The sequence below is a fragment of the Hemitrygon akajei genome, chromosome 17, assembly GCF_048418815.1.
Source record: "Hemitrygon akajei chromosome 17, sHemAka1.3, whole genome shotgun sequence".
NCBI classification, from domain to species: Eukaryota; Metazoa; Chordata; class Chondrichthyes; order Myliobatiformes; family Dasyatidae; genus Hemitrygon; species Hemitrygon akajei.
The window spans coordinates 42,031,362-42,045,434 of record NC_133140.1 but is presented as its reverse complement, the minus strand read 5'-3'; the positions used below and the strand labels follow the sequence as shown (position 1 = coordinate 42,045,434).

Below are 14,073 nucleotides of genomic sequence, written 5' to 3'. Positions count from 1 at the left end.
ATTCAGTAGTTATTTGTCACTCATTGTCCAAATTCATATGACTGATCTGTCCTTTGCCAGATCCTGTTGACAAAGCTACTTTGTGAAATCATGGCACCCTTATATGAAGTAAGCTCTGTAGACCCGGAGGTATACAGCTGTGAATAAGCACTCAAACACACAATGGCAGAAAGGGCAATTCATGCCCTTAAATTGGGTTTTGGTTGCTTGGAGTGGTTCAGTGACACACTATACAGTGTACCAACAGTGAGTAAAAGGGGCCGTATCAAGCTCTGGGAAGTTATGCATTGGACAAGACTATTAGTAATACTTCATCCAGGTGCCTGCTCAGACATCTATACATGGTAGGCCATATGCAGCCTCAATCTGTACCTCAATAACATGTGCAAGAGTATTTTCTCTGATGTAAGTGATGGATGGAAAAATCTTCCTTTGCACAGCAGAGTCTTGGGAGCAGCGTTATTCCCTGCACCGCTGCTACTGTCAGGTCTGGTCCCAGTCCGTGCCAGCTGCTGCTAGTGCACTACCAGAGTTGATAGGTTTAACAACACCCATCACATGCCTTCACTAGATTGTATTGTGTGGGTTTCCTCCCCACATTCCAAAAATGTATAGGTTAGTAAATTATCGACATGCTATGTTGGGGGCGGAAACATGGAGACAGTTGCAGGCTGTCACCCAGCACAGTCCACACAGCACTGTGTTGTTCCTTAGCTCTAATGACACATCTCACAGTATGTTATGATGTTTTAATGTACATCTGACAAATAGAGCTAATGTTTTTTCCTATTAAATATCTCAATGTGCTGGACAATACTTTCCATCAAAGCACCATTGCTTTCCATAACACTCCGGTTATATTCTTCTGCAGACTGCTCCCATAGTGCTAACCATCCATCTGCTTAGACATTTGTAGGGAACTAAAAAGGATATGTGAAAAGTCAAATCAGTGACTTTTTTTTATTCACTTATTTATGAATCATTTGCTATGATTGTATCAATAAAATGGCTGAGTGGTCTGCACGGCATATCCATGCGGGTACTGTGGGGACTGGTGGCAGTGGGGGGTTGGGGTAGACTCACACACTGACAATTGTCCATCCATTGTCTGTGTCTGATCCTGGCTATGTTCCAAGGTGAGTGTCACCTGGAAGGGGAGAAGACTATTTCTTGATATTTCTGAAAGGGTGACATCATCAGTACTGTTAAAGTTAATATTGATCATACAGGCTGCCAATCTCCATTGGGGATTCCACAGGAATCAGTTTCCTGAGGTTTGTGAAATATTTTGCTGCTGATGTCTTCAAAATCACCAGCTTGCAGTGTGCAATTGGGGATTCTGCCCAGTGACTTGTATCTATTCACATTTAGTTGAGGTTTGATGTACCTTTTGAAGTCCAATTTAATTAAATTTAAAAGCATTCCTTAGCCATCACAATATTATAAACATTATAACACCTAAAATTATGAATTGAAAGGAGTCACTGATATCAGCTGCTGCTATTTAGGATCTGCTTGACACAACTGACCACCCTCCCAATTCTGAGTGAGGGGTAAGCTAAATTGTAGCCTATTAGGCTGGGAAAATTTGGCAGTTTTCCTTTTCTGGTCATACTCCAGTGGTGACTCCTTCAGGAAATGATAAGGGTGCTGAATAAAATCAAAAGAATATAGCGGTTAGCACAACGCTATTACCCCTTTGGGGCTGGAGTTCAGAGTTCAATTCCGATGCTGGTTGTACGTTCTTCCCGTGAGCACATGCATTTCCTCTCGGTGCTCTGGCTTCCTCCCACATTTCAAAAACGTACTACAGTATTGTTCATTGTAAATTTTCCTGTTATTAGGCAAGGGTTAAATAGGTGCATTGCTGGGTGTTGCAGCATGATGGGCCAGAAAGGCCTGTTCTGCGCTGTATCTCAAAATAAAAAATTTTAAACTTTGAATTTGTTGAAAGACACTCATTAGCAATGTTCATTTTGATGAAAAGCTGCAAATCAATCAGCATTCCTCTGAAAATAGTGTAAATATAAAATGGGAGCTGCACATTATGTCATGTGGTACCAGGAAATATAGACTGGAAGGACCTGTATTCTTCTTTCCCCCATGTTCTTAACTCACAATCACAGCTAGAAGAGCAATTGTTGTCTGACAGTTTCCTAAATCTCCTTGATTAAAATGAAGAGTACAGAGGGATAGTCAACCAAAGTCCCTGACCTATACCATAACCTCCTGCATATTTGTAACTATTATCTAATGGCAGAATTAAGCATACTGTACCTGCCTCAGATCCCCTCAAGGCCAAAGTGAAAAAGTTTTGAATAAGTTTTTGAATCCCGTTGTCTGGACTCCTACTGAAAAAGTAACTGTGAGGAAGATACTTAAAGTACCTATGGACCAATATCTGAGCAACTATAATTGCCTTTCGAAATGGAGAATAGTTCATCAATTCCCAATGTTCTGCATGTTTTTCTTCACCTTCCTTTGACAAAAACACGAGAATCCCAGATTATAAATAGCAGCTTCAATTTGATAAGCAACACACACAAAATTCTGTATTTCCTTCAGAGAGTTTGTTGAGTTTTTAATCCAGTAATTCTGATTTGGTATTAAACCAATCCTTAAATTGTCCATTTCCATTTTAATATCAACTTTGAAATGAGTATTCTGTAACAGGTAAAAGGTGTGCAGGGTGATACATGAAAAAGGAAGGTTTGAACTTAGCTGAGGATCTTCCAGACTTTTTTTCATCTGTTGTCCATCCACTAAAGTGATAGACCTTTCCACTAACAGTTTGGATGTCAGAGCTTGTAAGCTGGTCTCACCAAGAATCTGAATCACGCATAGTTCATCCCTCAACAGTGAGCATATCGAAGGGTAATTCATGGTCACCTCCCTACTCAATGTTGTAGAATGGCACCATTCACCTTGACCAGCTCACTTGACTACAGATATTCTTTAGGGCCTTCCTTTCGCTTGACCTCCACTGCAAACGTCAATATCTGCAGTTCTCATTGGGGTGTGCAGCAGGAGCAAAATCAGATTTGATATCACTGGCATATGTCATGATTTTGTTCTGTTTTGCAACAGCACTACATTGCAATATATAATAAAAACACTATAAGTTACAATAAGTATATATAAAAATATAAATTAAATAAGTTGTACGAAACGAGAGGGAACAATAGTAAGGTACTGTTCATTGATTCATTGTCCATTCGATGAATCCATGAGGGTAGAGGGGAAGAAGCCATTTCTGGGGGGGGGAGGGTGTGTGTGTGTGTGTGTGTGTGTGTGTGTGTGTGTGTGTGTGTGTGTGTGTGTGTGTGTGTGTGTGTGTGTGTGTGTGTGTGTGTGTGTGTGTGTGTGTGTGTGTGTGTGTATATATATATATATATATATAGATATTCAGGCTCCTGTACCTCTTTGTTGATGATAGCAACGAGGCCATGTACTGAGTGTTGGCGGTCCTTAATGACATATGCCGCCTTTTTGCGGCGGTTACTTTTGGAGCTGTGTAGGCTAGTACCCATGATGGAGCTGACATTCTGCAGCTTCTTACAATCCTCTGAAGTGGCCTCCCTCCATACCAGATGGTGATGCAACCAGTTATCATACTCTCCACAGTACTTCTGTAGAAATTTGTGAGTGTCTTTTGTGACATACCAAGTCTCCTCAAGCTCCTAAAGAAATATAGCCACTGTCGTAACTTCTCTGGTACAGTAATTGGCAGTATATTGGCATTGCTGGGGCTTGAAACTGCTCACCATTTCCTCTACTGATCCTTCAACGAGGACTGGTGTATTTCTCTCCACTTCCCGTTCCTGAAGCCCACTATCAGTTCCTTGGTCTTGCACCATTCATTGAAAGGTTGATGTTGTGACACCACTCAACCAGCTGATCTATCTCACTCCTGTAGACTCCTCGTCACATCTGAAATTCTGCCAACAATAGTTGCGTCATGAGCAAATTTATAGATGGGGTTTGAGCTGTGCCTAGCTACACAATCATGGGTGTAGAGAGGGTAGAGCAGTGGGCTAAGTACGTATCCTTGAGGTGCGCCAGTGTTGGTTGTCAGCGAGGAGGAGAAGATGTTAGTTCTGATCCACACATACTGTGGTTTCCCAGTGAGGAAGTCAAAGATCTAGTTGCAGAGGGAAGTACAGAGGCCCAGATTTGGAGCTTATTGATTAGAACTGGGAGTATGATTGTGTTTAAAGCTGAGCTGTAATCAATAAACAGCAGCCTGAAGTAGGTATTATTATTATACAGGTGATTCAAGGCTGAGTGGTGAGCCAGTGAGATTGTATCCACTGTAGACCTATAGGCAAATTGGATCTAGGTCCTGAAACAGGAGTTGATTCTAGTCATGACCAGCCTCTCAGCTATTGAGGTAGGTCACCCTGCTCTTCTAGGGCACTGGTATTGTCACCTTTTGAAGCGGGGAAAACCCCTGACTGCAGCAGTGAGAGATTGAAGATGTCCTTGGAACACTCCCATCAGTTGGTTGGCACAGCTTTTCAGACCTCCGAAGAGACACCATCAAGGCCTGACAGTTTGCTTGGGTTCACCCGCTTGAAAGATGTTTTGAGGTCGGCCTCTGAGACAGAGACAGCGTCACCAGATGCTGCAGAGATTCGCACAGGTTTTATTCTTCCTTTCAAAGCATGGTTAAGGGTGTTGAGCTGATCTGGGAGTCAAGCATCACAGTCATTCATGGTGTTAGGTTTCACTTTATAGGAAGTAATGGTCTGTAAACAATGCCAGAGCTGATGTGCATCCCATTACATCTCTAACCTCAATTGGAATTGGTTTTTCACTCATAAAATAGACTTCTGTAGGTTATACCTGGACTTCTTGTATAGTTCTTGGACACTGGTCTTGGATGCCACAAACTTAGTCCTCAGCAAAGCTCTTGGTTCATCCACAGCTTTTGATTTGGATATATCCGGTATGTTCTCAAAAACACAACTCAACCATACAGGTCTTGGTGAAGTTGATGACGACTGTGGCGTATTCATTTAGATTCAAAAATGAATCCTTGAATATTGTCCAGTTCACCGGTTCAAAGCAGCCCTTTAAGTGCGCCCTGCCTCCCTTGGTCATACTTTCTTGGTCCTCCCCACTGGTGGCTGTGATCTTTAGTCTGTGCCTATATGTTTGAAGTAGAAGTACAGCCAGGTGATTGGACTTTTCAGTATGGGCATGGGACAGCATGGTAAATGTTTTTGATGCTGATAAACAGTGGTCAAATGTGTTGGCTCCTCTAGTTTCACAGCTGATATGTTGGCGGTAGCTGTGGTTGTCAGGAAGCAACCAGTGTGGTTGTCACTGCGGTAGCAGTGTGACTACATAAACCAATGTGCGTTGGGTTTCATTTCTACTCAGCTTTTAGTATCTTTCATTCTCTTCCACCTGATGAACTTGGGTATTATGATATTGGCCAAAGGATTAGCAAAACTAAAACGTTTACATAATTTGTCATAATATGTTCAGCCTGAAGTGGTGCAGTAGTGATCTTTGACCTTCAGACATCCTTTGTAGACTTGGTTATGATGTAGTACTTACTAAATATGCTGTTGGCAGCTTGCAGCAGATCGTCAATATTGTATTGGCTTTTTTTATTATATTGACAGGCTGTCCAGTTTGAATGTGTTGGTTTCTTCATACTCTGTCCAATTGCTTCCCCAATTACTCTCGGACATGCAGTAAATGGTGGTGGCAGGGGGATGTGGGAATAGTATAGAATTATTGCTATAGAGTAACAAATGTCTAGCCAGTTAACTATTGATGTTTAAAACACCTCCTTATACCACAAGTACATTATCCACACAAGATTTCTACTGCATATTGACTTTTCACCATCAAGTTACATAAGTATCTTTGAAGAGGGCTTCTATAATCACTTGTGTATTAAGACTTAATTTCCTGAGCATTACTGTGTACGTTGCAGTTATTCTCAGGATTTGAATTAACATACTATGATTTATCTATGCAGGGCTTAATGCATTTTTCCTAATTACCTGCATATCATTCCATTGAGCAAAAAAATTTGTCTTGTACAGTTATAACATTTCTGATTTTTGTTGTATTTTAACAATATTATTAGCTATCTTAAAATTATATTTCTCAACATCACAGTCAGTAAATGCTGTAATCAATGGTTCATCATTCAGCTCTTTCTAAAATAATCTGGGATGGAGTGGTTTTTTGAGTAATATAGTGTTCAATTAGCAATCAACCATATTCATCATTATTTTAAGTAGATATTTAATTGTCTTACAAAGTGGTATGGATCAACTACTTACCAGACTTCCAACCAGGTATCGATTTTAGCTGAAGTTTCGATGAGAAACTCTGCCATCTTCATCAGGGATGAGGCCTTTGTCTTTGTTAAAATTCATTTCTCTAGTTTTATTTCAAAGGCTTCCTTCATCAAGCGGTCTGAAAAGCCTTTGGCGTGGCACAGTAGTTTTGTCAATCCTATGGCCATTGAAAATGCAATGTTCTACTACTGCCGATTTCTCTGGGTAACCCAAACGGATACACCTCCTGTGCTCCTTGATGTGGCTTTTGGGCTGCCTGGTAAAGGAAGCCATTGAAATAAAACCGGAGGAAAAGAATTTTAACAAAGCTAAAGGTCTCACTCTAAGTAAGAACAAGAATTCGATTGTGAACAAGGTGAGAAAGTGGAAACCTGATTGGATGAGGACTAACTAATCAGGAGGGACAGACGATGGGGGTACAAATACCACTGGACTAGGAAGCTCAGGCATCATCCCTGATGAAGGTGGCAGAGTTTGTCATCAATGAAGCTGAACATACACCCAGCGGCCACTTTATTAGGTACCTCCTGAGATTGAAGACAAATGCCATATTTCTTCAACTTCATCATGTTTATTCAGTTCATAACACCCCGAAAGGAACCTGAATCTGACTCTATTATTAAATAAGCAGCATTTCCTATCAATCACAAGTTTCCATCCACTTAGTGGCCACTGAGTGTGTGTTTGTTGTCTTCAGCTGCTTTTCTGCATATCATTGTTGTAATGTGTGGTTACTGTCACCCTCCTGACAGTGTGAGTCAGTCTGGCCAATCTCCTCTGACCTCCCTCATTAACAAGGTGTTTTCACCCACAAAACTGCTGCTACTGGATTTTTTTTTGGTTTTTCACACCTTTCTCTGCAAACCCTTGAGACTGTTGTGTGTGTGAAAATCCCAGGAGATCAGCAATTTATGAATACTCAAACTATTGTGTCTAGTACATTCCTCAGTCAAAGTCACTAAAATCATATTTCTCCCCATTTGGATGTTCGCCCTGAACAACAACTGAACCTCTTGACCATGTCTGCATGCTTTTATGCATTGAGTTGCTGTCACGTGATTGGTTGATTAGATATTTGCATTAACGATCAGGTGCACAGATGTAGATAACAAACTGACCAATGAGTGTATAAACAACATCTAATGATCTGACAAGGTATATTTCAGCTTCCACACATAAAATTATTAAATTCAACGGTTTAAATAATAAGCCATTCAGTCTTGTACCTTGCAAATGAACATTCCGTTTTCTTTCCTCTCCTCTGATATTTAAGATGTGATCTGCCCCTGTCTTTGAATCCCCAGATACTCATTCAGCATTCTCGAACTTTTATCTTATATCAACTTTTTCAGCTGCTACCTTCACAATTGGTGCCATCCATGTTTACCCTATCCTGGGCTTCTCATTTTGTTCTCAGCCCCACCCCCACCCCCTTCTCCGAAGCTTAAACTTCATCTCCAAATCTTCCCAGTTCTGATGAATGGCTAAGCATGCCATTTCTCACTTCCAAGCTGCCTCCTGAACTGCTGAGTATTTCTAGAAATATCCATCTTTACTTCCAAATCCTTTGTCAGGTTTTACAGTTGGCTAGGCCTGTCAAAGCTTTTTCCAGTTTTTTTTTTATGGGGTTAGATTGCTCAACTGGTAAGCTGAAACACACTGCAAGGGTGGTGGTATAAACAGACATTAGAGGCATTTACACAAACAGATGAACTTGACAGGAATGTTGGGATTTGGATCATGAGCAATCAGGTGGGATTAGTTTCATTTGTCATCATGGTCTGCACTGACATTTTGGACTAAAGGGCCTGTTCATGTGCTCTATGTTCTAAATGATGGTGTTACATAGTTCAAGGCTCAGCCACCATAGAGGGCTTCATAATTTAGGAATGGGCCAGATGTCAAATGAATAACAATTGCTCCTAGTGTGGAAGACTGTTTGGAGTACGGAGACATCACTCAAGCCCTGAATTAGGCCTTGTGTTTATTTTATCTGCCACTTTGCGAGCAGAGGTCATCCTTTTTTTTCTGCAGTTTCAAAAGAATTGAATTGTTAGATCAAGATTTGACATAGGATCCTTGCTCAAGCTATAATTCCAGAGGTTTTTGTAATTTGTCTGGGTAAAATTGTTGTGCTAGTCACTTTGTACATTGCCAAGGGGCACATTTAATAAATTCTAAATGATTCCTTTGGGATGGGTCATGCTTCTTTTTAAAGGGGAATAGAAGGAAAATAGCTTACAAAGCACCAGGCCACACTTCTTCTACTTTAAGTCACTATATTAATGTAAATTGTTGATTGGTCACTGGTCATTTCCTGTGATCTAGGAGAAGTAATTTGAAGTGTGCAACTTGCGACAGGCCTGGGAGATATAAGGCTGTGCTTCTCTGCTTCCTTCCATTTAAGGTTATTTTACAATTGTATGCATCTAGCATGGATCAGGTATGAATTACTACAATTTTTAAAAATTATATATCTTTTTTTACAGATGAAGCTGATTGAAACTAAAGTTACCTTCTGACTCTTCAGCCAAGAAAACTTGGAAAACCAGGCCTCTACTTTCTGACTCAGCTTTTCACTCTCTCTGTAATAAAAGGTTGATTTTTTAAAACAAAAGATGATTTGTCAATTTGATTATTGGTTAAGACAGAATTTCAAAAGTAAAGCTCTGTTTCATCATGTGTAAACCAATAGTTTGGACTGGCCATCACGTGAGTAGGCCAGTGTAGGAGTCTGAGATCTGAGGCTGAAAGTTGATCTGAGATCTGAGCTTTTAATACTGTGAGGCAAGAGGGAGGGGGGCATAATGTACTTATTATTTAATTATTTATGGTTTTATATTGCTATATTTCTACACTATTCTTGGTTGGTGCAACTGTAACGAATGCCAATTTCCCTTGGGATCAATAAAGTATGTCTGTCTGTTACCTGAGCACTGTGTTTAACGAAGCCGTCATGCCCATTAAGTTAACTACATCAGATTCAGTCCCTGGCCAGAGACAAGAGGATGTGATGGCAAGTGATGCAGGAAGGAGGATCCAAGAGGTAGTGCTGTGGAGCCTCAGCCCTTGAGCAAGGTCTAGACAGAGTATGCGTAGAGAGAATGTTTCCAATAGTTGGAGAGTCTAGGACCGGGAGCACAGCCTCAGAATAGAAGGAAGTCCCTTTAGAACAGAGGTGAGAAGGAATTTCTTGAGCTAGAAGGTAGTGAATCTGTGGAATCAGATGACTCTGGAAGGCAAGTCATTGAGTATAATAAGGCAGGGTTTGATATCCTTGATTAGTCAGGGCATCAAAGCAGGAAAATGGGGATGAGAGAGAAGATAAATCAGCCATGATTAAATGGCAGAGCAGACTTGATGAGCCGACCAGCCTGATTCTGCTTCTATGTCTTATGGACTTATGATATATTTATAATAAGAAATATAGATTACTGAGTCCAAATGCTTTTGGGGGCCAGGGGGCATTTTTGAACATTTGAGGTAGTCTACAAAGCTGTTGACATGGAGTACACGGCAGGTTGATCAAAACAGTTGAAGCCTAAGGGAAAAGATCAGATGAGGAACAGTGGAAGCTGAAGTGAAACTGTTGGGGTTTATAAAATTATGAGGTGTCTAAATAGAAAGGACCTGCCTTCTTTAGTGGAGGGGAGCATTGGCATTGGTGGAAGGAATAGAAGTAAGAAATGGAGAAATTATTTCATCCAGGAATTGATAAAGTTCTGGAACCTCTTACTGTACAGAAAATTGCTTAAAGAAAAAGCCTTCTTCAAAATGAAATAGTATTTGCATTTTTACTTGACCTGTAGAGTTACTGACATAATGCTGGAAGGTGAATATAGATTGAGTAGATGTTTTTTTGGCCAGTACAGATACAACGACCTGAAAGGCCACCTTCTGAATTGCTATAAATCTAGGTAGAGTTGAAACTCCCTACTGTGTAGATTGCCACATGGCTTAATTGGCCTGTTAAGGCTAACATGTTAGCTGAAAAGATTGTACCTTTCAAAGAATGGTGTGGTAATCACTGACCAGCATGCTGTTGAAATAAAGACGTGCACAGAATACTGTTTTCTTCTCCAATGACAAGATCTCATGTGCACTTTCCAGAACAAGGACCTAGGAACTGCACATGGAATTAAAATGTACATTGAAATAGCACTCGATGACAATCTGGATCAGTTAATAGGGCATCACATATGCAAAGCACACCAATCAACATCATTGCTGAATATTTAGAATTAATTGTGCAAGAACATGTCATGCAGAATAACCCACGATTATCACATTTGGAACATACAGTAAAATGTGTAAACAACCAATACAATCTAAGGGTGTGCTGGGGGCAGCCTGCAAATGTCACCACACATTCTGGTCCCAAGATAGCATTCACACAATGTTCAGCAGAACAGCACAAACAACATCAAGAACACAACCACAGCATCAAAACAAGCCCCTTTCCTCCCTCACACAGATAGAGCTGTTTCCAACTCCAGGACAGGCTGCCTCCAGGCCTACAGTCCCTAGTCTGGACTTGCAGACATCGGGCTTCCAGTTTCTAGACCTGCTGATCCAGGGGGGCTCGACCCTCAGGCAATCTTCGACCTTCAGTATCAATTCCAGGACTCGCTGATCACAGGACTTTGAACTCTGGACCTTGAACTCCAGAACCACATGGGCCTCCAACCCTGGATCTTGCAGTCCTGGGAGGGTCGTCCCTGGCCAGTAGACTGGCAGACACCAGGCCTTCGACTTAAGGATACTACAAAGTGTATTTTTCTGAGCATACCAAGCATTCATAGGAAATTGCTGCAAGTTTATGGAACTAGTCAGATTAATGGTTTAGCAAGGCTAGATGGGTGAAAGGGCCTGTTTCTGTGCAGTAGTCTTATAGGACTCTATGATCTGCTTAACAGTTCAAAAACATCTTCAATGTTAATTCCAGTATCATTAATATCCAAATGAGTACTATCTTTCAAAGATGTTAAAATAGATTGAACTTGACCAGAGACAATATGAAACTTGCTATCTAAAATGTACCAACCATCCACATATATCAACTATATATATATCTGTGTACTGTCGGGTCGATCACAAATAAAATGGACTCATGCTCAAGCCCAGTCACCGGGGGAAAGTATCATACAGTAAATTGATTAGATCAATGATAACACATGTGAGTACCCATAATATTGTGGAAATATGAGGTGCTACTGACAAGCATGATACACATGAACACACAACTAGAGGGATGAGAAGAATTAAATGCATTATTCTTTGACGATAACAAGTGTGGAGGTCCCAACTGTCTCATAGTTACTTAAACTTTTAGTTTGGTTACTTGGCAGGTAGCAGACATCAAATTACATTTCAAAATTCAAAGTAAATTTATTATCAAAGTACATATATGTCAGCATATACAAACCTGAGATTCATTTTCTTGTGGTCATACTCAATAAATTTATAGAATAATAACCATAACAGAATCAATGACAGACTGCTTAACTGGAACGTTCAACCAGTGTGTAAAAAACAACAAACAGTGTAAATACAAAACTAAATAAATAATAATAATAAATAAATAAGCAATAAGTATCGAGAGCATAAGTTGAAGTGTCCTTGAAAGTGAGTCAATAGGTTGTGGGAACATTTCAAGGATGGGGCAAGTGTGGTTATCCCCTTTGGTTCAAGAGCCTGATGGTTGAGGGGTGGTCACTGTTCCTGAACCTGGTGGTGTGTGTCCTGTGGCTCTTGTACCTTCTTCCTGATGGCAGCAGCGAGAAGAGAGCAGGTCTTGGGTGGTGGGGGTCTCTGATTTCCAGCAAAAGTGCTGCCTAATCTCTGGACAGGAAAAAGCTGAGAAAATGCAGTTACTGGACTGAATTTTTGAGATGTTAGTTAGAATGTGACTACACTACATGAGGGAGTAATTGAGGTAATAATGGAACTGAGGTTGAGGAAAATAGATATGAGAGTGAAAGCTATAGCAGGAAATTTTGAAAGGATTTAACAATAGTGTTGAGAATTATAAACGAGCATGGATTGTTGGCTGTTTCTGTTCTGTACCTGTGTTATTATACTTAATGTTTGCACCACCACTGCCTCATAGATAACATAGTAACTTGCAAAGATGCATATTATTATACAAGTTGCAAATCATAGAAGGTTATTTTACACTGGGGGCTCCATCCACTGAAAATAGGTTGAAGAGCAAGTTTGCTGTGTCATAATCCTGCTTCCAACCACACACTTCATCAAAATCATGCCATCACCTCTATCAAACTAAGAGATATTTCATTGAAAAGTAATTAGATGTAAGACACATTAGAATCCTCATCAAACTAGTCTCTTCCAGGATTCTCCATTTTTTTAAATGCCATGCAGATGTTTTGCACTGGTTTCACATCAGGAAACAGTTTTTATTACTTTGGAATTTCTTAATTATCTGTTTTCTGTTTATGCATTGATGTATAAAAACTGTCTAAAGTTCAAAGAAATCTTCTATTAAGTAAATACAAAAGAGCATGTGATACTAGATCTGCTACTAGGGACTGAGACAGGACAGGTGACAGAAGTTTGTGTAGGGGAATACTTCTCGTCCAGTGACCACAGTGCCATTTAGTTTCAAAGTAAATATGCAAAAAGATAGGTCTGGTCTGCAGGTTGAGATTCTAAGTTGGAGAAAAGCCAGCTTTGATGGTATCAGAAATGATCTGGCAAGTGTGAATTAGAACAGGCTGTTTTCTGGCAAAGGTGTACTTGGAAAACACACCTTCAAAAACAAACTTTTGAGACTACAAAGCTTGTATGTGCCTGTCAGAATAAAAGGTAAAGAATACAAGTGTAGTGAACCTTAGTTTTCAAGAGATATTGAGGCCAGATTAAGAGAAAAAGGCGATGCAAAGCAGGTATAGGCAAGTGTTAAATGAAAGAGAACGCTTATGAAAGAAATCAAGAAACCTAAAAGAAGGCATGAAGTTGCACTAGCAGACAAGGTGAAGGAGGATCCTAAGGGATTCTACAGATATGTTCTGAGCAGAAGGATTGCAAGGGACAAAATTGATCCTCAGGAATATCAGAATAGTAATCCATGTGTGGAGCCAAAACAGATGGCGGAAATCTTAAATGCATTCTTTCCATCTGCATTTACTTGGGGGATGGATACAGAGCCTGTAGAAGTGAGGCAAGATGGCATCAACTTCATGGACCCTGTACAGATTACAGAGGAGGAAATGTTTGCTTCCCTGAGGCAAATCAGGGTGGATAAATCCCCAGGACCTGACAAGGTGTTCCCTCTGACCCTACAGAAGGCAAGTGCAGAAATTGCGGGGATATTTAAAACATCCTTAACAACAGGAGAGGTATCAGAGGATTGGAGGATTGTCAATGGTGTTCCATTGTTTAAAGAAATCTTTAATCATAAACCAGGAAATTATAGGCCAGTGAGTCTGCCATCATTTGTGGGAAAGCTATTGGAAAGTATTCTATAGGCTGGATATGTAAATATTTGGATAGACATGGACTGCTTAAGCATGGCTTTGTGTATGATAGGCCAACCAATCTTATACAATTTTTTGAGGAAATTACCAGGAAAGTGAGTGAAGGCAAGGCAGTGGATGTTGTCTACATGGACTTTAGTAAGGCATCTGACAAGGTCCTGCATGGGAGGCTGATCAGGTTCAGTTGCTCAGACTTCAGGATTAGGTAGTAAATTAGATTAAACATTGGCTTTGTGTAAAAAGCCAGAGAG

At 40.3% G+C, this 14,073-nt stretch overlaps 1 protein-coding gene across 6 annotated transcripts in view; it reads left to right on the top strand.

Annotated features, from left to right (window-relative positions):
* Window positions 1–9,011, top strand: part of fto (FTO alpha-ketoglutarate dependent dioxygenase) — a 352,522-nt gene extending 343,511 nt beyond the window's left edge. For 3 of the 6 annotated variants that reach the window (XR_012101891.1, XM_073069994.1, XM_073069993.1), the window contains one exon: window positions 8,813–9,011. Coding sequence is in view for 3 of the 6 variants with exons in the window: in XM_073069995.1 (XP_072926096.1) it covers window positions 8,813–8,826 (14 nt within the window). In the remaining 3 variants the exon portion in view is untranslated. The remainder of the gene's footprint in view (window positions 1–8,812) is intronic. The other 3 variants (XM_073069995.1, XM_073069991.1, XM_073069992.1) reach the window with 1 other exon arrangement.
* Window positions 9,012–14,073: the final 5,062 nt, after the last annotated feature.